Below are 24,255 nucleotides of genomic sequence, written 5' to 3'. Positions count from 1 at the left end.
GAATTCTTAAGAACTCAACAACACCCTTAGTGAATTGTTGTTGTAACTCTTGTATAAAAATCTTGAGAAATCAGTTTAATTTGTGTAATAATATGCTAAAGGTTTATCTTAAAAAAATAAAATACCCTCGTGGGATAGGCTTTGAGACCAAGAGCACAGTGACAGAGTCTGTTCTAATTTGTATTTGTTTTGCCAGCAAACAATAAAAGGCTCATTAGGTTTAAGTAGCATTTGTTTCAAGGTACGATAAGGTCTGAACAGGAAGAAAATGCTGTTGTACCAGAAGCTGTTGCTGAAGTGTTCCTCGTGGGGAAGGCACTGCACAGACTTCTCTGCCAGGGCCATGGTGGTATTTTATCTTCTGATCCCTTAAATACACGTGAGAGGGTGGTGCTTGCATGCTGTGGGGAAAATCGAATTGAAAACAAAGTGCTTCCCCCACTAATATTTGAAATTAATTTTTTTTTATAAAGAGGCAAATCAGTGGTGCTGTTAATCCTTCTGTTTGAGAAAATGAAGGTGAATAATCCTCCCCTTTCAAATTTATTTTTGCATTTTTCTCTATTTCTGCTTCTTTTCTACCTCTCTGAAAGCAGCAGCCAGCCTCCAAATAAAATCCCCTTCTTCCTGTCTTTAGCAAAAACCCCACAAAAGAACATCCTAAAGCTTTCCCTCTTCTAGACACTGTGTACATGTAAATGTGGTGATTTTGGAGACCAGCTCTTCCATCCTGTGCTGGCCTCAGTGTTGTTTGCAGGGGAGATGGCACCAGTGCAGTGCCTGAGCCCTCTCAGGTGTGATCTGTGCCTGTCGCTCTGAGCTCTCGGTGTCTCTCAGCTTCCTCCTGCTCTTGTCTGTCCTCCTACACAGCATCTCCTCTCTCCCCACAGGACTATGAGAGCAAACTGCAGGCCCTCCAGAAGCAGGTAGAGACACGGTCCTTGGCAGCTGAAACAACAGAGGAGGAGGAGGAGGAGGAGGAGGAAGGTGAGTCTGAAGCTAAAAATAATTTGGATATAACCAAGTCTAAAGGAACAGCTGCTGTATCATCTCTTGTAATAGAAAACTTGCTTTGGAAAGCTGCAAAACATTGCAAGTTCTTGATCTGTAATCCTCTCAGCATCAAGATTTCAAATACCCATTTATAGAATACATTCCACATGAACTGTAGACATACATCTTCTAATACAACTGGTTCACAAACTAGATTAGTTTTACCCCAAGCTTTGATTTGGTGCTCCTGAAGGAATCTTCCTGGCACTAACAAAGCTCAGATGTCTTAAAACAAAATAACACTGTTGCCTTTGTTTCCTTGTTTTGGTCTTGAAGTTTCTCTTTTCCTCCTTGCTAGGAATTCTTAGAATGCTGTGACATGTCTGTATAACTCCATTTCTGGACAGTAGATAATTTATTACTCTCATTATACTTGCTCTCATTCCACTCTTTCAGCATTTGGCTTTAATAGTTGCCAAATAACTTAAAATAATAGGAGCAGAAAAAATATTGTTTCCTCTGTTCCAAATCTCATTTACATGATCATTAATCTCCACTGCTAATGTTGAGGAAGTTTGAGTTCAGTTTTTCCATGATGAATAATGAAAATGTAGAATTTTGTTTTCTGCTCTTCCAGAAAATATGTTGAGAGCTTGATGGCACAGTCAGCAGGAGTACTGGATACTGCATATGATGGTTTTGAGAGGAAGCCACATTGTTTTATTTCTGTTTCTTTGCCCTTCCCAGTGCCCTGGACACGCCATGAATTCGAGCTCGCCCAGTGGGCTTTCAGGAAGTGGAAATTCCACCAGTTCACTTCACTGAGGGACCAGCTCTGGGGAAATGCAGTGTATCTGAAGGAAGCCAATGCAATCAGTGTAGAGTTAAAGAAAAAGGTAGGGACATGCAGAGCCAATTTTTGAGTTTTCTGACCCATCAGTTTTGACTGTATAATCCTGCTGTAAATGCTCTGAGTTTCTTGTAATTGTATGTCTCTTGCTTATTGATTTGGGCTGTAAAAGGGTTCAGACAATTGCGAGTCCTTGCTTTGGGTTCTGTGTGAGTGAACGTGCCACGGCAGCACGTGGCTGCTGAGGACCCAGGTGCTGTGTGTGCCTTGCAGGTGCAGTTCCAGTTTGTCCTGCTCACGGACACCCTGTACTCGCCCCTGCCTCCGGAGCTGCTGCCCGCCGAGCCGGAGAAGGGCCGGGAGCGCCGGCTGTTCCCCCGCACCGTGGTGGCCGTGGAGGTGCAGGACCTGAAGAACGGAGCGACGCATTACTGGTCCTTGGAAAAGCTCAAGTATGTCAGTAGTATAGAGAGCAGCATTCCCTGTGTCCTAGGAACTGCACTCCAAAATTTCTCCCCTCGCTGTTCCTTATCGGTTTCTGTTTTTTCTCTGTGTCCTCCCAAACTTTCTAGGCAGTGTGGGATGTTCTAAATACCAGCTTTTCAGATTGTTTGAACAAGTGCACTTTTCTCCAACTTCTAACCTTAGCTTCACATCTAATTTTTGTAATTTGAGGTTAGACTTTATCTTTTGAATGTAATAAGACTCATCACAGCTCATCTCTCTGCATTACTTTTTTCAGTCCTTCCACTGTAATAATTTCCTTGCCACCTGCTTTATATAACCTGGCAGTATATGACATAATTTATCATAAAAATCTTAAATAAAGAAGATTTTATTTCTATGGAAGCTACACAAATTCTGTCACAAATTCTGACTGCAATCTGAATTATTTTCGTCACATGTAAATGACATTTCCCCATTCTCTAAATATTGACTGAAAGACTTTTTTCCTCCTAATAACTTCTAGACGAAGGATCTTGCAGTGTGAAACACTTGTTTTCTTCAATAAAAGAAATGGATAATTAGAGTCTATAATGGAATTGGTTCACTTTGGAATCAAAATGCCAACATTTCTGGAGTGGAATGCAAAGAACTGCCAAAGTTACTCAGTAACATGGTCTGATAAAAAAATTGGAGCAAAAAATATGCCAGAATTAGATGTGAAAGAGGAATATTTAGAAGTGTATTGAAATCCAAGGTTTATGTAAGCTTCTGCAGTGACCTTGCCTTGTGCTTAGAGGGCTTAGCTGACAACCAGACTCTCTAAACATTTTGGGGAATTAGCAAAGCACCAAACTTAGGGCATGGTCTCCTCTGTTCTTAGGTGTAACTTGGCACAGGTGAAGCCAGTGAGGCTCACACCTCACTTTGTGTTCTCTGCCTCCTTACCCCCTCTCTCTGAGCCCTTTGCTGCTGCTGTCTCTGCAGGCAGAGGCTGGAGCTGATGCGGGAGATGTACGACCGGGCGGGGGAAGTGGCCTCCGGCAGCCAGGAGGAGCCCGAGGGCTCCATGACGGGCAGCGACCCCTTCTACGACCGCTTCCACTGGTTCAAGCTCGTGGGCAGGTACGGCCAGCGCCTCAGTGCTGCTGCACTGCCGGCTCGGGCTCAGCGTGCAGGGCTGAATTAACCCTGTGGCCTCTGGCCCAGCTGGGTCTTGTCTTTCAGGGATTTGGAATAGACTTTAAATACAGTTAAGAGTAGAAAATGATCTTTAGAATGTTGCCAGTTCAGGTGTCTAGTAGTAGAATGTGCTTTGAGTGAGCATTTAGTAAGTTATAAATTTATTTTAAAATAATATAACCGGCTAAGTTCCATCTAAAGTCACTGGAGCAGAGCTGTGAGAATACGAAGAACACTGGAAGAGTGGTCCAGAGTCTCTCCTATGTGTGATTCAAATAGTTTGGTCATACCTTAGGGAAGTGTCTGATGGGATTCTTTAATATTTCCTGCTGTCGGCCGCGCCTTTACAATATTTTTATTTGCAGAACTGCTGTGTTGGAAATAAGAAATGTAGCTCTGTTACATGGATGTCCTCTCAAGTTCTATATGCTCAGTTCTGTATGCTCAGCCATGTTTCTATTCCTTTTTCATTTGCTTCCTGCTCCGTTCAAGGACACTCTTTTCCCTGACTTTGTTGGCAGCGCCCTCGCTCCCGTTTGGTTGCAGTGCAGGTGGTTGGAAGGCGTTGCTCGTTGTGGAGGGGTCTGTGTGCTGATGGCATCAAAGGGCTGTTGGTGAGGTTCTGTGTGCTGACCCTGTTAATCGCTGTCCGTTCGCTGATGTGCAGCTCCCCCATATTCCATGGCTGCGTCAACGAGCGCCTGGCCGATCGCACGCCCTCCCCCACTTTCTCCACGGCCGACTCCGACATCACTGAGCTGGCAGATGAGCAGCAGGATGAGATGGAGGACTTTGATGATGAGGCCTTTGTGGATGACACTGGCTCCGACGTTGGGACTGAGGAGGGATCAGACCTCTTCAATGATGGGCGCGACCCGTTTTACGACCGATCCCCTTGGTTCATTTTAGTGGGAAGGTTGGTGAGGTTACTCTGAGAATGGCCAAAAGGGACCAGCTCTTGCTGCAGACTGCAATGGCTTTGCCTTGTGCTACACAGATGGTCAGTCTAGCCAAAATATCCGTGTCCATAAATTGGAATTGCCAGAGAATGAGTGTAGTTCAACATTAAGTTTTAAATTCCTGTGCCTGGAATGAAGACCTAAGTAATAATTGAGAAAATAACCCTTAGATGCAACAGTGTGAGTAAATGTAGGTAACTGTTGCAGCTTGGAATGAATGGGGGTTTGTATACAGAATTTAAACCTTTATAGAATTCCCTATTTAGCTGTCATTTCATAGAATTCCCTATTTGCAGGGTCACTAAGACAGAATTGTAGCATGTTATTTTTTTCCATGGAAGAGAATCTGACTATGGTGGGAAGTCTTTCAGTCCAAACCCAGAAATCTATTGTTTTTGAAAACAGGTTTAACATCCGCTGCATACAAAAAGATGGCATGTGGAGAAAGAAGAATGGTCCTTTCTGGATCAGGAAGAGAGTGTTCTCTGAGATGATTTGGCTTCTCAGATTATGCTTGACTCTCTGTAGCCAGTATTACATGGTGGAAGGTCATCAGCATTGAAATTCACTGTCTCTGTTTATCAGCACTTTCCCCAGGCACTATGCTTGGGTTCCTGAAACAGGTTTGCTTGGTGTATTTTAGAATATTATTGAGCTTTCCAGAACAGAAAGAATTAGGGCATTACCAGACCTCAGTCTGTGATGTAGCCCCTTAAGGACAGCAAGTTACATTAAAGAAATGTAGTTCTTCACACTGTTTGTTCAGTAATAGTCTCACTAGCACGTTTCTCATTACAAGAAACAGAAACATTTTATTGAGTGGCTTGGCTCCTCTCTCTGCTGCTTCCCTCTCCCCTGATGATGCTTTTGTGCTTCCTTGCTTACCCTGTAAGCCAACATCCTCATTAAGGTGCTTGCCACAGGCATGGTACAAAAAGGGCTCCATGGCCAGCAGAAGGGAGGAACAAAGAAACAGGGACCAGAGCTTGGCCAGTTCAGTGTAGTGTGTCTAACCTCAGGCATTGTCAGTAGTGAAACTTGGAACCTCCTTGATCCTGTTTTTAAACAAAAAATACTAAAGTTGCAAGAAACTGTGTTAGTCCTCCGTGGTCTCTGAATCTGTGCCCTTACATGCAAAGCTTGGTACCACGTTTTACAAACTCTGATGATGTGGTTCAGGTGGGGAGCAGTTTGGGAAAGCCATCTGTGCTGCTCTGGGCTGGCTGTCAGCTCCTTGGAGCCCAGGGTGCCCTGTGTGCCCCTGGAGCCTGGGAAAGAGCTGAGCTGTTCCTGCTCACTCCGAGGGCTCAGGAAGCAGAGCAGGAGCTGAGCAGATGCAGAGTGTAATGTGAGCACTCCCTGGCAGGCACACTCCTCAGAGTCCCTGCTCTGTGGAGAGCTCTGAGCTGTGGAGCTGCAGCACTCTGGGCACCGGCCTGCGTGGTGTGAGCTGCATGTACAGAGCTGGGAATGTGTCGAGGGATCAAACTTAGTTCCTGTCATGGGGCTAGAGAGTGACTTTTGCCAGGTTTTGGTTTCTGTTGTACCCATTCTGTCGGCAGAGGCTGTTAGGCTGTCCAGCACCACTGAGCAGGAGCTATTGTGAGTCCTCTGTGTCCTCCAGTGTGAGAATTCTCCTTTTGAACAGTGGCTTACAAGCACCAGGGGTGTCCATCTGCATAGGTATTGTCTTGAGCACAAGGCAGTGTTCAGTTTGTATCAAAACCAGAATTCCTTATCACTTCCAAGTGTGTACTGGTTGATACATTATAGAATGTGAAGGACAAATAAAACAATTTTTAGTATTTTTGGGAGGTTGTCAGCAATAACAAGTGCAGGTCATGAAGGAGAGGAGGAGGAGGAATGGAGCATGTAGTTATCTAACTCCCTGGCCATCACAGTTATTTTCTTTTCTCTCTCTGTGCTATGACTGTCTTTTATTTGTAACTCTTAAAGAAAACAAAAAAGAGCTGGTCCCTTTAGCCATTTCTCCTGGCATGCTGGGTTTCTTCAAAATTGACTCTATTTAATGGTGTGACATATCAAGCATTTGCTTTTTTTTAAGGGAGGTGGGAGAGGACTATGGGATATTTTATTTAAATCCTAATGTGTTTATTTTAAAAATATCTGCCATCATTTTGAGTTCTGTTGGTTTTGTTTTGGTTTTTTAAAAAATTGTGTTTGTTAAATTTAATTTCTGGTTTTGTTGTGAGTATGCCATTTTACCTCACCAATCTTTCTGCTAATCCAGCCCCCCTCTTTCAGTCTGCTGGCCTAAGTGCAGGGGGACACTTAGGGGCTCTCTAGGGAGTGGGACTCCTCACGTATGTGGGAAGAGGAGGAGGAGGAAAACCTTAAGATATCATCCACTCCTAACTTGGCACTGTCTCATGAGGAAGCAGCTGCATAACCCAGCTCTGTTTTGGTGCAGCTCATGTGCAGTTATTCTCCACTCTCCAGAAGAGATGCAGCATTTTCATCGGCAAACAGGAAGCTTTAAACTTTTTTGCATTATGTGTTTTGTTTTTTCTCTAAGTTAAAATAATTCCAGTGAACAAGGTGACTGGATGGAAGCAGACTGGGGGAGAAGAGAAATACATTTTTTTCCTTGGGATGGTCACATGGGAGGGGTTAATCCAGCTGAATGCTTTGCTGGCACGTGTTGAGCAGCACCTTCAGAACTTTTGCCCTGCAAATAAAGATGTATTTTTTATTTTTCATGCAGGTGATGCTTTCACTTTCCATTAGTTTGGCTTTGAAGGGAGAAAGCTTCTGCAATGCCTGACTCTTTTTAGTTAGTGAGACTCCTACTGTGCACATCAGTGCAAGACTCCTTGGCTTCTGTTGTGTTGGGAAATGTCTGTTCTCCCTGGCTTGAAATGTGCTTCTCAAACTGGGTGTGTTCTTCACGTTGAGCACAGAACCACAAACCTTTTGCAACTCCATCCCTGATCCAGCCCAATGAACCATTCCAGTTTCAGGGACTGTTTTCTTGTGTGGTTGGATGCTAGTTCCTCAGAGGTGCATCACCTGAAATTCCAAAGCTAAAAATGAAAATGTTAGAGGGAAAAAATAAAATTTAACTTCTCATTTTGTTACTTGAAATTTAGTCTCTTTTCCCTTCCCCTGCTTTATGAGTGCTTACCTCACTTTGAAGCAGACTGAAAAGGAATTAAATCCTAATCTTAGTGAAGTGTTACGTTGCAGTTGGTTTTTGTTGTTGTTGTATGGTTTTCTTCATTTTTTGTTTTACTACTTTGTAGCCATATTAATCATCCTCTTCTCTATTGCATTTTGTCACCACTTTTTTTTAGTAGCATTATTTTTGTGTCCTTGGTTCATGACTGACACCTGTTTGACTTCCTTGTCATTTCAAAAAGAGTTCATTCATCCTTGGCAGGGACATGTGAACCCAAGGAGCAGCACTTCCCTTTTGTCATGCAGGACTTTTCTAGGAATGTTAAACAATAGCAGTTATAAATTACAGGAATTAATTATTTGTAATACTAAAGACTAATAAAAAGAACTGTAAGGATGGAGTTAGGAAAACAGGTTACTGTTGTTTAATATCATTTAATGTGCATAAATTCATTAAAATTGCATAATTAGAAACTTTAAAGTTACTAACTGGTAAGAGTATTGGTTAAAGTTCTGTGCATCTCAGTACTCTTCTGAATTCTGAAACAGCTCATTTAATAAGTAAAACCTTCCATATTTCCCCCTTGTGGAGAGCTGTTCTTTAGCTGACTTGTTGAGTGTATCAACATTTTATGTCTTGCTCCAGCTAATCCCACTGAAGTGTGATGCTTTAAACACTGCTGCAATTCATTGCAGGAACATGAAATCACTTAATAACTTTAGTCTGACTTTTAATTGAAATCTATACAATTAAATTGGTTACCTTACTGCTCCAAACCAGACCCTGCTTGTATATAACTGAAAAGTTAGTGCAGGGCAGGATCATCCCCTATGGGGCCTAAATGCTGTTTTTCCTTTTGGAAACTGTAATTTCCAAGTGGTTGCTCTAGAGTAGTGCTGTCATGTCTTATTTGTTATGTTCTGTTTTTTCAAAGAAATGAATCAAATGATCCTAAAGAGATTTTCCTGTGAAGACTTTCAGTCTTCCACTATCTGTGCAATCAGTGAATCTTCCAAGAAACCTAAGTGATGACTTCTGGTTTATTGTGGGTTTCTGGTTATTCTGCACACAGTGTTATCAAAGGAATATAGAAGGGAGAAGACATTCAGTCAGTCTGTTTTTAAAAGAGTGGGTTTATATGTTCAGGAAAAAATTGAGGCTGTGTGAGCACAGTAGATCAATTCCTTTTAAATTTATCATTTCCAACTACCTCATTCTTTATCATCAGTAGTTCCCTGATGGATTCTGTCAGCTTGCTAACAGCTCCATTCACAACTTCAGTGCATCTCTGGTTGCCTTCCATACAGCCATCCTCTCTCCCTGTGTCTGTAACTCATTCCTGTGAGCCCTGGGTCCCTCTGAGCTCCGACTGAGAGCCTTTGGAAGCTGCCCTGGCCTTGGCCAGAGCTCTGGGTGGGCAGGAGGGACCCAGGGTGTGGGCAGGGTGGACCCAGGACCTCCTGTGTGGGCAGGAGGGACCCAGGACCTCCTGTGTGGGCAGGGTGGACCCAGGACCTCCTGTGTGGGCAGGAGGGACCCAGGACCTCCTGTGTGGGCAGGATGAACCCAGGACCTCCTGTGTGGGCAGGATGAACCCAGGACCCCCTGTGTGGGCAGGATGAACCCAGGACCTCCTGTGTGGGCAGGATGGACCCAGGACCTCCTGTGTGGGCAGGGTGGACCCGGGAGCTCCTGCAGGTCTGGGAGCTGCAGTGCCTGAGGTCTGACTGTTCCAGAGCCAAGCAAAGCTGCAGTGGGGTTTGGCACAGCGTTCCTAATGCTGGCTGTGTTTCTCTCCTCCTGTCACCAGAGCCTTCGTGTACCTGAGCAATCTGCTGTACCCAGTGCCCCTGATCCACAGGGTGGCCGTGGTCAGCGAGAAGGGCGAAGTGCGGGGCTTCCTGCGTGTGGCTGTGCAGGCCATAGCAGGTGAGACACTGCTGCCTTCAGAGCCAGGCTTGCAAACCAAACCAGTCTCCTGAGACTCAAACCTGAATCACCTTCATGTTGCAAAGAACACTTGTTCTCTGTTGGTATTGAGATGATTTCATTTGTTGTTTCACTGTATGGGCTGAGCATGAATAAGTCTTGAAATAATGCTACTGAACAAAAGATTTTAAAATTATGATGATGTTGTCCACTGAATTTTATACCTGGCAACTAATGCAACACTGCTTTTTAGGACAGTGGAAGATTTAGCTACTGTCAGTAAGTCAGAAAACTAAAACTAAAGGAAAGCTTTTTCCTTCTGGCACCCAGTATAAACAGTGCAGAAGGGTACCTGCTTTGATCGCTTTGGTGACCTGCATTAAAGTTAAATGTAGCAAGTTTTAGCTGTGCTCAAACTATCCCTTTAAATAATGCTCAGAAATGTGCTCCTCTGGGGCCTGGGCAGAGCACGTGAAGAAGTTCCTGAACTTCTGATGGTTTCCAGCATGGTGGGAACAGAAATCAGCTGCAGTTTCCCCCTTCATTGCCTCACTAAAAACGTGGAGACTGGAGCTGCTTTACACAGTATTTAATCACCAGGAATTCTTTTCAGAAGAGAGGAGCAGATATCCGGGGTGGTACCAGCCTCACCAGTGCTGAGCTGCCATTGTGTGTGTGCCAGAGGTCACTGCAGGTCACTGCTCAGTCCCTGGTGTTTCAGAATGCTCAGTGTGGGGTGGGCTGCTTGGCAGGGCCATGCCTTAGCCATGCTGGTGGGAGCACAGATCCTTCCCATCATTTGCCCTTTCCAGCAGTGGCCAAATGCCAACAGTTCTTGCTTCTTTAGGTAGGGTAACCCTGGAAGCTTCACTCTCCATGGGAACATATAATGAAGCTCAGACTCTGAAGATGTGTAAGAATCACCCTGGCAGGGATTAAAACAAGTGAATTGAAATCCAGTTTAATGTGTACAAAAGTCTAGTTTGGTTTGGTCTCCTTAGCATTGCCTGAATATTTCCAAATAAATATTTATCTATGTTCTTTTTTCCCTGTGTTTTTTTAGCTGATGAAGAAGCCCCAGATTATGGATCAGGTATTCGACAGTCTGGCACAGCTAAAATTTCATTTGACAATGAGTATTTTGATAAGGTAAGAATTCTTAAAATTGATTTAGGTATCTTTGAGTGTAGTAGCTTGTGCTTCTAAATAAAGAACACATGTTACAGGGAAAGAAGGGGATGGCAAACTCAGAAAGTGCAGAAGTCTGCTACAGCCACTGTTGTATTTCATTTTCAGAGTGACTTCTCCTCAGTTGCGATGACTCGGTCTGGACTGTCACTGGAGGAGTTAAGGATTGTGGAAGGGCAAGGACAGAATTCAGAGGTTACCACTCCTCCAGAGGAGATCAACAGAATGAATGAGCTGGGTAAGCAAGAAATACTCAGTATTTGGAGAACTTCTGGGAAATTTGTGACACTTTCAGTCAGTCATAGAAAGGAGTTCTGAGTGTCCTTCAAGAGTGTTGTGGTTAGGGAGGGGTGTAACCAGCGGGTTGGACATGAGAGATCCTGGTTGAACATGAGAGATTCATTTGAAGAACAGTGCTGAAAAACTTCCCAGATATTTGGATCTTTTGGTTATCAGCAGATTATTTGGGTTTAAAAGGGAAAAAAATGCGATGGGACTAAACTGTCTCCTGAAGAACTATTTCAAGAAAAGAGAGGAGGAAAAAAAAAAGAAAAAAAATTATTTCATGTGGGATTTTTTTCTTCTCCCTAAGACTTGAAGTCAGCCACTTTGGATGGAAAGATGACCATGGAAGGATTCACTGAAGAAATTGGTGATCACCTGAAGCTGGGCAGTGTGTTTACCTTCCGTGTGACAGTGCTTCAGGCCAGTGGCATCCTGCCCGAATATGCAGATATTTTCTGCCAGTTCAAGTAAGAATTTGTCTTCACTTGCATTAGGCAATTAATGGTATAGAGATATGATGAGATAACGATAGAGAGAGCAAAGAACAGTGGGCAGTGGAACTCTGAGAACTTTTCAGATGGGTGGAGGTGTTGTACAGCAGAGAAAAACACCTTGTCACTTCCTGGAGTTCTTGGTCCTCACTTTCTCTTAAGCAGATGTCAAGGATTAAAGTTTTGCAGAAAGGAATTAGGAATCAAACTGCACTCGTAAGTTTATAGATATCTTGGGGTTTTAAGCTTTCAGTGTGAAAAATTCAGTACTAGATTGTACACACACCCATTTGAATGAAAGCTGCATGAACCTGGAGGAAATCAGTACTTCTCAAGTGAAAGTGGTCTTAGGCTTGGGTTCTTAAGGAAGAGAATAAAAAGGAGTAATAAAGACATAAAACAAGTACCACAGTTGTGGTCCCACAAGCCCATGGTATGCCCAGCTTTAGGCCATCACTCAACTGCTTCTAAAGTTCCAGTAAAATACATTTCTTTTAGGGTTTTAGGATTTCCTTTCAGGGTTGGATTCAGAGCACAGCAATCTTCATGAAACCATTCTGTGGTGGCTGATTTTTGGTTTCTTTTTTTAAAGCTTTTTACATCGACATGATGAAGCTTTCTCAACAGAACCTCTCAAAAACAATGGCAGAGGGACTCCCCTTGGGTTTTACCATGTTCAGAATGTAAGTAAAGCTTCCTGTGAGCAGTAACTTCCTCTGTCAGCACTGGGAGTTATGTGTGTCCTTCAAGGCAAGCAGAATTATTAGGAATAGACAGTACTAGGGGTGATCAGGTGAATGATGTAATCCCCATCACAAAACAAAACACAGAATGATTCTTTGTGGCAAATTTAACTCTTCCTTCACCTCTGCTTCCTGCCATTGAATTCTGTGTTTCCTTTCCAGGATGAAAACAGTCTAGAGTTCAGGAAATAAAATATACATGTGAATAGCAGTGCTCATGATCTCAGATGAGCTGGATATATCTATTTTTATGAACTGTGTAATGCTTTGCTTACATACAGCCTCCTCTTCTTCCACTTGAAATGCCTGATACTGAGGCTTTAATTTCCTCCTTTCTTGGAGAGTAGAATTAATGCCTAAACCAGAAGAGAATGCAGTTGCTTTTACTGTGAGTGACACTAAGTGATATGAAAAATACAGACTCCTAAAAGAGATTTCCTTTTTTGAATGTCTCATTTTCTTTCCTTACTCTTGAAACAGATTGCTGTGGAAGTGACAGAATCATTTGTGGAGTACATCAAAACAAAGCCTATTGTCTTTGAAGTCTTTGGACATTACCAGCAGCATCCTCTCCACCTGCAAGGACAGGATCTCAACAGGTATTGGTCACTAGCCTGGCATAAAGGCACGTGGGGATCATGCTCAGGTCATGCAGTTTTTGTACTCCTCAAATTGTGCACCACAGCCTCAGAAGCAGAATCCCTGTGGAGGTGAAAGTGCTGGCAGAGGCCTCTTTACCCAGTGCAGTGACTGATGGAATTGTTCTGCCCTGTCAGACATGGAAAGCTGTTCTGCCAGTGCACCCTAAAAACCCCCAGTGATTGGAGACTGCACTGGGAATACTGGGAACTCCAGCAGTGATCTGTGAGCTCTGGGAAATCTCAGCAGTGCTCCTAGGATTGGTTAAGCTAGAATAGAAAAAGGGCACAGGGTAGTCTGAGAAGTGTGCTGAGCCCCCTTGTTTTCCTGACAGGGGATATTTACCTGTCTTCATAGAATTGTGAGGATATTTTTAGAGACAGTAATAGGTGTGTGTATACAAAGATGCATGTGTGTGCATTTGTGTATATTTCTTATGTTTAACTGCCTCTGTATTGATAACTCTTTATTTCTCTGTAGCCCTCCTCAGCCTTCTCGAAGATTCTTCCCTCCCCCTATGCCACTGTCAAAGCCAGGTGAGAACAGCTCTGTAATTCTGTACATCACAGGTCTGCTGCTGCAAGTGGAGGTTGTGGTGTATTCCTGAGCCTTCCAGGACACTGAGAAATGTAAATGGAGTGAGTGCTGCAGGGGGCACTGAATGTCTTTGCTGGCTCTCTGCCCTCTCTATGTTTTATTTTTATTTCTTCTCAACCTCCTCTGCAAGGAGTGCTGCTTAGTTCTTTAGGGGGTAGAATTCCATTCCTGAGGTATTGACCATATGCCCTGAGATCTGGCTATGGCTCTTCCCCTGCTTACTGAGCACTTACTGACTGGAAATTTGCTTATTCATTAATTGTTTCATCTTTTTGCTCTCTCATGTTTTTGTTTAGTGAGTGAGTCTTGTTGAAATGATTCTTGGTTTTCTTTGCTTAATTGGAATAATGCATGCTGAACTCTTTTGTGATTTTTTTTTCCATTTCACCTTTCATTTCCTCCTTCTCCCTCTTTCTCTCACCTGCATATTTCTACCACCCTTTCTGTGTGTGTGTTGCATTCCCTCTGCAGACCATGAAAGGAAGATTGAGTTGATTAGGTACCTTATGTCTGGCTATGTAAACGTGCATGTGCTGAACACGCTGTCCGAGCATGCCACCGTGCTGGCCTCCTCTGCCGTGGCTGCTTTCCAGGATGGAGCTGACCAGCTGCCACCTTTTCTCTTTCTGCCTGTTCCCAGTTGTCAGAGTGAGAGGGCTCCTAAACGAGATGGTTAGTAGCCAAACTTGGTTAGTAGATGGTTAGTAGATGGTTAGTAGCCAAACTTGGTCTGTGATAGATGTAGAAGTAGTTCCAAATTCCTTTTTCCTTCACCATGTAGTAGTGTTAGGATGAGAAGCTGCCATGGTTGTGCTCATGGAAGGATGATGCTGTGCTTAAATTTAGGGCTCTTTTAGAGGGAACCATTGAGACAGTCTGTGGACTCCAGTGTGCTGGGAGTCACAGGTTTTTTTGTGTCACTGCATCTGTTCCCTGAAACTTCCAGGACCTCTGATTTTTCTGTGTTCTGCATAGAGTTTTGTGATCCTGGGATGAGAGATGCATATGAAAACACAGGCAGGTATAGAGGAAACATTCTGCTGTGTTCTGTACAGGTTTCCTTTTCACTCATCTTCCTTTCCTGCCACTAACAGTGCTGTTCCTCACTTCCATTTGTATTCTGTTTTATTTAACTCCAAAAAAGTCATGCTGATTAATAATTGTACCAGAGCAAGTCTGTGAGAACACCTAGACTCAAGCTTTTATGTTCAGTTAGATGTGTCTTTCTGTTGTTTTTCTCTTCTGATGCTTTTTAATGGCTCTGCTTGGCAATAACCTGGAGTGACTTGTGTGTTTGATGTTCCCCTGGCTGGAGTGAGTTCATGTGCAGCTGCATGAGATGATTGGGTGTAAGGGAGTTACTACCCTGAGTAATGTATGAGAAGGTGAATGATGAGCCTCAAGCTCGCTGCCTCCCAGGGTGGAGCTGTGCTGTGAATAACTGATTCCTGTAAAATCTGTCCCTCTGAGGCAGCTGCTGTTTTACCCAGAAAAGAAACAGAAGAGAGCACCCAGGCACTCCTGCAGGGACCTGCTTTATCTGGGGGCTGTTATGTCCTTCCAGTGCACAGGAAATGAGGTCAGGGTAGAAGCTGAAGGATGCAGAGATGTAAAGGTGGGAGAACCTAAAGAATACCTGAGCAAGGGGGGATTGGGTCTTGAGAGGTAGAAGGGAGAATAATTATGTGGCTTAATAAAAGCAGTGAGGTTAGTATGTGAAAGGAGAAAAAATGGAAGATCAGAGTTACAAAAATCCCAGTCAGAGTGTAAGGAACGAAGCTTTTAAAATGTTCACATTTATAAAAATGTAATGAGTGAACAGACAGGAGAAAGCATGTAATGGTAAGTACCAGGTATGATGTGTGAGGGAGTATTAGGTTATTTCTAGAATTTAAGCTGTCTCATTATTTTTTTTAAACATGGTTTATCCCTACATTTGAATGAAAGGAATTAGAGGGGATCTGGCTGGTTATAGTCACTAATACCAAGAGATAAGGAACCCAGAAAAATACTTAGGCAGGATTAGGGCTCTGGGATAAGTCTTGTTCTTCCTTTTTACATATACAATATCTTAACCAAGCAATGCAGGGGTCTGGCAGTTTGGAACATGAAGTGATGACTGAAGTTTTAAGTTCTTTTCCTATTGTGTGGGGAAAAGTGAATTTTCCTAAAGTGAAATGGGTACTTTATGGGTGAGTGATGCTGCAGATGAACAGACCTCAGGAATTCTAAACCACCAACTGTCAAGCCATAAAGCAACTGATGCACATTTGAGGAAACTTCTTCTCTGTGGATCTAGAGAAACTGTGTATTTTTCCAGGCTCTTTGGATGCACTTTTGTTCCATTATTTAACTTCAAAATTTTTTTCTATTCTTGTAACTTAGATTTAAAAAACACTTAGAGAAATAACGATTCCTGTAAGCAACATAATTTTCATGATAAAAGCTGTGGTCTGCTTACATACACAGAATATGTAGGACCTCTGAAATGGCACCTTTCTGTGAGTCCTGAATAGGCTTTACTTGGTCAGTCTTTGTAAACCACTCTTTTTTTCTTCTTTCTTTCTTTTTTTTTTTTTTTCTTTTCAGTGCCAGCTACAAAGCTGAATACTATGAGCAAGCCCAGCTTGGGCCACAGTGTGAGCAAATACGACCTCCTGGTGTGGTTTGAGATCAGTGAACTGGAGCCAACAGGGGAGTAAGTCCTATATTCATATTGTGGTTAATATTGTGTTTCAAGAGCCGTGGTTTATGAGATTTCTGGGTTTTTGCCCTTTGTTCTGTTCAGACCAGGTTGATGTTTAGCAGTCACCATGGTAAGGGCCTGGCTGGTTTGTAGTGATGGGTGTCCAATCTGCTGGCAGGAGTTGTCCCCATTAGAAGGCACTAAAGTGATGGAATTTCTTGCACACTTGGAGGGGTCTTTCCCTGGTGAAGCTCCAGGCACAGGCATCAGGAAAACTTGCCTGTGTAGGCCATGAGTTTGGATTCTTTGGGACACTGGAGGCTTGATTCCAGTCACATGGCAGCCTCTGCTCAGTGTTCATCTCTGTACAAAGGTTTTCCCCTGACAGGCCTTCAGGGGTTACATTGAGAAGTGAGTTGCAGTTTTCAGCACTGGGGGTACAGTGGGTGACACTTCCACGAGTCACTGATCTCTAATGCCAGAAGGAGCCTCTCTGGGGAGTGGGTAGAAAGAAACTCTGGTGCCTTCAGCTGCTGCAAGCAGAGGAAGCTGCAGGTACATCTCTGGTTCCCTGTCTCACACAGGTACATCCCTGCTATTGTGGATCACACCGGGGGCCTGCCCTGCCAGGGGACCTTTCTGCTGCACCAGGTACTGAGGGAAGCTGTGGGACAGCCAGCAAGTGCCATCCTGCAGGCAGGGAGGGAGGGAGGGAGGGGATGCTGCTGCCTGGGCTGTGCAGCTCCTTTCCCCCACAGCTGTGCAGTGACAGGCAGCATGTCCCAGTCTGTGCCTGCTCTGCTGGCTTTGGGCTGGAGGAGACTCTGTGGCCCCCAGGATATTGCTGCTCCTGTGCTTATCACTGGGCATCCCACTCATGAAACAGGAAAGCCTTTTAAAAAGCAGGACCCTCTGGGACCAGATTTGTGCCTTCAGTGTTCTCCAGCATCTCTAAGGACACAGAAGGATGATGTGGACTCAAATTCCATTTGCTCTCTCTCACTGCTTGTGGTTATGACACATCATCTATGAAGTGACTGTATCTCAGTGCATCTTAAATTCCTCTTATAATCCTTACTAATATTTTGTCTCTAGCTAGATTATAAAGATAACCCCAGTTAAATATGGTTTATAGGTTTAAAGTTACATTTTTCCTACTCTGTGGAGTGAGGAAGGGGAAGTATTTAATTTCTTTTACATATGAGAATATAACATCCCCTTGAAGTGAATTTTAGGGCCCTGAAACAAAGAGCTTGTTCAGTTACAGATGACATCTAATGATATTATTTAAATCACTTAAATGATATTAAATTATATTAATGATATTATTTAAATATATTATTTACTTCACTTTTAGAGTACAAGTGCAAAATAGATGATGTGTGTGTGTGAGCACTTGAGCAGGGTTTTGTTTCTGAACTGCACAGGGAATCCAGCGGAGAATCACAGTCACCATCATCCATGAGAAGGGCAGTGAGCTGCACTGGAAGGATGTGAGAGAGCTGGTGGTTGGTGAGTAAATGTTTGTGTCTTGCTCTGTAAGGAAGAAAAACCATTGCTGGTAATTCCTCTTTGTGTCAGACTCTGTCATTTTATGAGCACTGCCTGTAGGAGGAGAATTTTGAAAAAGATCCAGAGGAAGAACTTAAGTTTTGCAACTTCCATTTACAGCTGCTTGTTTTTTGTGTAGTCTGAAATTGTATTTGGGAAAACAAATTCCTTTTGTGTTGCAGTTTGAATTTTAATTGATTCCTCCTCCTCCTCCTTCCCTTTCTAGGGCGTATAAGAAATAAAGCAGAGGTAGATGAAGCTGCTGTGGATGCCATTCTGTCTTTGAATATTATCTCTGCAAAATACCTGAAATCCTCTCACAGCTCCAACAGGTAAGTGAATGAAGTGAGCCCTGCAGCAGGAATCTGAAATTTATTTGACCTCTTATGTATTGGCAGTATGTTTGGAAAGCTGGGAATGTGGCTAATTATTAAATGTAGAATTCCATGGGCACAGAACACACAGAAACAGGTAGAGAATGAACATCACTGTCAAATCTTGATCCATGGGAAGGGTTTGCTGACGATGCATCTGAATTACTTTCCATGTGTATGGACCATAAAGGGCAGGTGGAAAGGAACAGCTAAGGGGACCTCAGGACTTAACCCAAAACTTCTAAACTGACATCAGGGTTTGGTGCTGGAATACAGCATTGAAGCACAAGGACAGTTTTGGGAGGTACATCTGTAGATGTGTACATGTTATTCCTGGAGTGAGCATGTGACAGTTTAAGCCAGAGCCATGCTTTGTAAACTCAACTTCATAATTCACAGCTGTATGACAAGTTGAGTCCAGTTCCATGTCCCTGCAGTGTGGCAGCAGCAGCAGGGCCCTGGCTGAGGGGTTTGTGGCTCTGTGTGTCCCTCATTGCTCTGAGGCTCAGACTCCACATTGTTCTGCTGCAGTGTCTGCAACCAAGTGCAGCAGGGCAGAGGGGGCATTGGGCACAGCCTCTCCCTGCTCTGACAGCAGAGTCACTTGGCTTCTCCCTGGCTCTGCTCAGCTGGTGCAAAGGAGGAACATCCCTGCAATGGGGCTCTGAGTGGCTTTTTCCAGAGGGGAGGAAAGTTTGAGTCTATCTTTGCTGCACCTGCTGAATGCTGGAGGTGGGATCCTTCCAAGCACTGGAATTCTTCCTTCTCTCTTAGAGGCCTGCACTTTGAATCCCCTGTGGCATTAAAGTCTTCTTGGGATGCTGCTCCTGCCTGTGGGCTCTCTGCCTCCTGGTGTCTGTAAAGGCAGGCAGGGACTGGGGGATTGGCAGTCACTGCCTTCCACTGAGAAGTGGGTATTTTATTGTGTTTGAGTTAATGGATCAATGTAACTGGAAAACAGGGAGACTGCTGCTGGTTTCCTGTCTGATACTCTTGGATTTACAGTTGGAAAGCCCTGTGCTTTCTGTTTTGTTTCAATCAATTCCTAAGTTCCTACAGAACTGTAGCTCTGGAGTTTGCTATAAGGGGGGGCAGCTTGGGTGAAGAATGAGTAGGATGAAGCTGTTGGCCATCTCATCCCAAAATGCCAAGGTTGAAGTTGTGGGATGAGTGCATGGCAGCGTGGTGGAAGGGAATTGAGGCCCTGGTAAGGGATATGTCCTAATGTTTGCTCATTGTCTGCAGACGTGTTTGCTGCTTTCTGTGGGGTTTTCACTTTGTTTTGTTTCTTAGTCCACTTGTTCTGTTCCTCTCAGCTGTTGCTTTTCTGTTCTGCTTTTGGCTGCACTAACCAAAGCACTTTCTATGTTTTTACAGGCTCTTTCTTGATAAGGATATGCCTAGGTATTTTCTGTTTGCTTCCTTTATACATAAAGATTCTTGAAATAGAATGCTTTATGTCCCATTTGTATTGCTGCCACTTCCCTCAGCTTTTACTGAATTCTGTTAGCACAGCTCTTCCAGAAGTAGTCTTCCTCTTCCCCTTCCTCTTCCCTTTCCTCTTCCCTTTCCTCTTCCTCTTCCTTCTCCTTCCCCTTCCTCTTCCTCCTGCTCCTCCTCTTGTCAGAGGCTTATTCAGGTACAGTTCACTGGGGGACTTGAGAAGGTGAACTTTCCTTCATGTGTGGGAGTAGGAGAATTTCCTTTGTCAGTCTTTCTGATTTTCTTGGTGTGCCATCAAATACAGACCCTTTTTGTAGTCCTTGCTATTTTCTTCCCTTGTTCTGTTTCAAAGAACTAAATTTGGAATTTCTCACTGTCTCTGACTCTGCAACGCTGCTTGTTTGAAGGACCAAGTCAAGGGCTGAATTATGAGGTTACTTGAATTGCTCTGATCAAATGGCAGTGACTGCCATGTGGCTGCTCTTCAGCCTCTGTTCTGGGGCTGGATTTGCATATGAAATTTAACCATGTGGTTGCCACTCCTTAGTTCAGCAGCTGGCAGAGGAGCCAGGCATGCAGTGGCTGCCCAGGCTGGATTCCCAGTGGGGTCACAGCCCAGCATGGCAGCTGCACAGTCTGGGGCACTTTGCACTCTGCTTTCTGTGCTCTGCCTCTGGAAAAGAGAAGGCAGAGTCTTCAGTGCTCCCAATTCACCACCTTTCACTAAAGCTAAGATCCACTTCAGAAGCAGTTTTAACCTGTTTACATTTAACCTGTAACATTTGACCTGTCTCTCCTCTACCCCATGCTTTGTGTGTTCCGTGCTCCCTTTTCCTGCGTGTGCTGTTGGCTGTGCTGAAAGGAGTTTGCTCACTTCTGGTTCTTGTCTCACTCTAAAGCTATTGTAGCAAATTCTGGTTTGGGCAGGCAAAGCTGTGTATATTTACCTTCCTGGCTAGAAGAGATCCACTAAAATCCACAGCCTCAAAGCTGTGCTTGACTTTGTCTTGGTGTTTGTCTGAACATCATTTTGCTCCAGAGGGTGGTGGCGTTTCTGCCCTGAGGAGCATTGACACCTGTGTCCTCTCCATGAGGAGAAATCTTGTTTGGCAAATGGTGCAGAACTGATGCCAGGGCTACATACTGTGCTTTTTTTCTTGTTTCTTCTACCTCCACCCTGCTGTTTGTCCTTTGTCTTTAATTTCATCTTCTATTTTTCCGAGTTGGGAATAAGTACAGAAACTCTTTGGATATATAACTTATTTAAAAAAAATAATATACATGAAGCACTTTCTTGCTTTTAGTACTACATCATTTGACTCAAAATGAGATAAAAATAGCAAGAGGATTTGGGAGGGAAATTATATAGATGAAGATGAAGATGAAGAATGCATACCTTCTGTATCTGTCACCAGTGTGGAAAGAGGTGCTGAGTTCCTGAACAGGGGCACAGGTCTTCTTTCCAAAGGAACCTTCCTGAAATCAGTTGCTGCCTGTGAGAAAGGAGAAAGCTCATTTCCCCAAGCCCCTGCTAGAGAGGGGAGAGTGTAACAATGCCTTTGGATGTGGTGATTGAGCTGTGCTGTGTGTGATGCTGTCTCTCACTTTTTACTTGAACCTTCTGGGTTGCTGGGGTAGACCTGTGGGAGCTTTCATCTCCTCTCTTTCCTTGTGCCAGACTGAAGAAACCTCTTACAGAAGTCCTAAAATATGGTGTAGAAAGAATTTTCCCATGTACTTTTAAGATCCAGCTTAAGATCCAGGGCTGAATTTCAACAGCAGAAATGAATTTTCTCTGTTTAGAAACAACTGTTCAGTGCTGACTTCCCTGTAGAGTTATGACAGCTTTTGTTTTCTGCATTCCCTCTTTTCTCTTTTAGATGAGTGTTCTCCATGACAGGCAGTGGTCTTTATGCCCACTCTGTTTGAGGTGGAAGTAAATGATCTTGGAAATAAAGAGAAGGTTTTTGCTTGGAGGATGATGTCAGAAAGAGATGCTTTACACTGAGTGATGAGGGGGCTGCAGAGGAACTCTTACTATTGACCTTTCACTGTTCTTCTTTCCAGGACTTTCTACCGGTTCGAGGCAGTTTGGGATAGTTCCTTGCACAACTCCCTGCTCCTCAATCGAGTGACACCGTATGGAGAGAAGATCTACATGACCCTTTCTGCCTACCTGGAGGTGAGACACCAGGGCCTTCCTGCTGGCTATGGACTGTTGGAGACAGGACACAGAGTGAACCCAAGAGAAATAGATCCAAAAGTGATTTCAGTCCTGAAGCCAGTAAGAGTATTTATTCATTTCCTGAGGACAGGGTGGAAAAAATGTAGTCATAGTTAACATCTTGATGTCAAGGTATTACTGCCTTGCAACACAAGAGATACTGCTGGTCTTGCCTTTTTGTGCCTTGTTTTTTCTATCTTTGTATCTGAAAATCCTCTGGAATCAGTGAATATTGCTGTGTAAGTACTGGTGTTACAAACAGTGGCTTAGCTCTTGGCTTGTGTGCAAGACACTGTTGTTCTGTGTAATGAAATCATCTCATGGGATGCATTGAGAAACCTGGCAGTTCTCTTTCCCAGATACACACATGAAAACCCTTCCCCAAGGACCCAAACAAGCACAGGTTTCAAAAGCTGTCCCAGAAGCTAAGGGCAGCAGTGTAACTCAGCACAGTTGGCTGCAGCCATTCACTCATCCATTGCTGCTGTTCCCTCAGCTTGACCACTGCATCCAGCCTGCAGTGATCACCAAGGACGTGTGCATGGTGTTTTACTCGCGCGACGCCAAGATCTCCCCGCCGCGCTCCCTGCGCAGCCTCTTCGGCAGCGGCTACTCCAAATCCCCAGACTCGTAAGTGCACTTACACCTTTGGTATTGGCCTTTTTGGTCAGTATTTGTGTTTCCTCTTAGAGGATTTAGTTTAGTTTTCTTATTTTTTTCCTTGAAACTTTACCTACTCATAGGTTCTCCAGTCTGGTTTTGAATGTTCTTTCTCACATTTATTTCAGTGGGACTCTGATGGCTTCTCTCTTTTCCATATAAACAGAGCTGGGAAGAGGGATCCATTTTTCAAGTTTGCATCCTGACCTGGAATTTACTGCATCATGTGCTCTTCAAGTCCAGTGCAGGGTGGGGTGGGAACATGGGGGAAATGCCTTTTTTTAGGATCTTGCAGTTCTGGCTATTTTGTGCAAGAGTAGTATTGAAATCTAGTTCTAACTAACACCTATACTTTAAATTCTGCTTTGGGAACCACTGAGCTGAAGCTGAAGCATTTTATTTCTGAATTAATAAATAGTGTATTTTTGCTTCTTCTGCTTTCCTGTGAACAGCAATCGAGTAACTGGGATCTATGAACTGAGTTTATGCAAAATGTCAGACACAGGAAGTCCAGGTAAGCAGCAACTGGTTGATAAATATGATGATAAATATGAAATATTGCAGAAAATTTCTCAGGGAGAATGGAGTAAACATTTCTGTCCTGATCAGAAGCAGTTCCTGTGTTTCATAGGAGCAATGGAACGTTGCTATTCCATAAAATACTTACTCAGGCTTTTACTTTAGACTCAGGTCTGTGTTTACCATTGGTAAACAAGAATTCACTGGAAATTTGATGTTTTCTGACGTGGATAACTCAGGACACTGAGTGCATGTATCACATTATGCCCCTGAGTCTTAGGGCCATAACCCATGGCTCATAACTAACACTTGAGACTGGGTTTTGCAGCAGTAGAGCTTTTTCTTCTCTTTTGAAGATGCTGCGAATTTCTGATGCCAACTTCACCACTTGGAAGGAATATAGTTCATGGTGTATCTGTGTAGTTTTCTTTTAAGATGTAGAAACTGAAGTCCTTGTGTTGAATTAGACTGAACAGGAGTTTACATTATATCTTGGTCAATAGAAAATACCTGAAAAAAGTAAGAAAGCTGGACTAAATAAAATATCTTCAGTTGTGTATTTGCAGGTAATGAAATCCTTATGTTGTATATTTCCAGCCAAGCAGCAGAAGTGCTGGTTCTTTGCAGATTGCTGATTATTTCTCTGTGACACCTCTCTGGCTATGGTTTTAACACATCTCATGTTGTTTTTTACCGCTCAGGAATGCAGAGGAGGAGGAGGAAAGTCCTGGATACTTCTGTGGCATATGTGAGGGGCGAAGAGAACCTGGCAGGTTGGAGGCCCAGGGGGGACAGCCTCATTCTAGAGCATCAATGGGAACTGGAGAAACTGGAGCTGCTGCATGAGGTGAGCAAAGAGATGGAAGTCAAGATTTAAATAAATTCTCCTGGCAGAGAAGATACAAAGTGTGTGGCTGGCTGCTGAGTAGAGTCCTCAGCTCAGAATCTCAGTGTATTCAAAATAGCAAATTCAATTTCTAGTGCCACTGTAAACTCCCTTCCCTGGAGAAAGTTATGGTATGAATAGTAAAGGGTTCCTAAGAATTCAGTGTCTGTGAAACTGGCACCCTCCTGGAGGGGACGATGCTGATTTCTTTCCTCACTAGGTGGAAAAAACCCGGCATTTTCTTCTGCTTCGTGAGAAGCTTGGTGACAGCATCCCCAAGTCCCTGAGTGACTCGTTGTCTCCCAGCCTGAGCAGTGGAACCCTCAGCACCTCCACCAGCATTTCCTCTCAGATTTCCACCACGACCTTCGAGAGCGCGGTGACGCCCAGCGAGAGCAGCGGCTACGACTCGGCGGACATCGAGAGCCTGGTGGACCGGGAGAAGGAGCTGGCCACCAAGGTATGGCCCAGGG

The 24,255-nt window shown here is 43.8% G+C and overlaps 1 protein-coding gene across 9 annotated transcripts in view; it reads left to right on the top strand.

The window, feature by feature from the left end:
* Positions 1 to 24,255, top strand: part of KIF1B (kinesin family member 1B) — a 78,053-nt gene that overhangs the window by 45,216 nt on the left and 8,582 nt on the right. For 6 of the 9 annotated variants that reach the window (XM_071448888.1, XM_071448884.1, XM_071448887.1 and 3 more), the window contains 21 exons: positions 891 to 987; positions 1,741 to 1,889; positions 2,117 to 2,295; positions 3,275 to 3,412; positions 4,137 to 4,385; positions 9,378 to 9,496; positions 10,560 to 10,645; positions 10,793 to 10,922; positions 11,277 to 11,436; positions 12,053 to 12,143; positions 12,684 to 12,802; positions 13,323 to 13,378; positions 16,029 to 16,137; positions 16,710 to 16,776; positions 17,553 to 17,637; positions 17,903 to 18,008; positions 21,561 to 21,675; positions 22,214 to 22,347; positions 22,830 to 22,891; positions 23,598 to 23,743; positions 24,003 to 24,242. In XM_071448888.1, coding sequence (XP_071304989.1) covers positions 891 to 987; positions 1,741 to 1,889; positions 2,117 to 2,295; positions 3,275 to 3,412; positions 4,137 to 4,385; positions 9,378 to 9,496; positions 10,560 to 10,645; positions 10,793 to 10,922; positions 11,277 to 11,436; positions 12,053 to 12,143; positions 12,684 to 12,802; positions 13,323 to 13,378; positions 16,029 to 16,137; positions 16,710 to 16,776; positions 17,553 to 17,637; positions 17,903 to 18,008; positions 21,561 to 21,675; positions 22,214 to 22,347; positions 22,830 to 22,891; positions 23,598 to 23,743; positions 24,003 to 24,242 — 2,637 coding nt within the window. The remainder of the gene's footprint in view (positions 1 to 890; positions 988 to 1,740; positions 1,890 to 2,116; positions 2,296 to 3,274; positions 3,413 to 4,136; positions 4,386 to 9,377; positions 9,497 to 10,559; positions 10,646 to 10,792; positions 10,923 to 11,276; positions 11,437 to 12,052; positions 12,144 to 12,683; positions 12,803 to 13,322; positions 13,379 to 16,028; positions 16,138 to 16,709; positions 16,777 to 17,552; positions 17,638 to 17,902; positions 18,009 to 21,560; positions 21,676 to 22,213; positions 22,348 to 22,829; positions 22,892 to 23,597; positions 23,744 to 24,002; positions 24,243 to 24,255) is intronic. The other 3 variants (XM_071448891.1, XM_071448890.1, XM_071448889.1) reach the window with 1 other exon arrangement.

The sequence above is a fragment of the Agelaius tricolor genome, unplaced genomic scaffold (assembly GCF_023055355.1).
Source record: "Agelaius tricolor isolate 1412-34295 unplaced genomic scaffold, bAgeTri1.0.p SCAF_28, whole genome shotgun sequence".
Lineage (NCBI taxonomy): Eukaryota > Metazoa > Chordata > Aves > Passeriformes > Icteridae > Agelaius > Agelaius tricolor.
The sequence above is the reverse complement of the archived record's forward strand: the minus strand, read 5'-3'. Positions and strand labels throughout refer to the sequence as shown.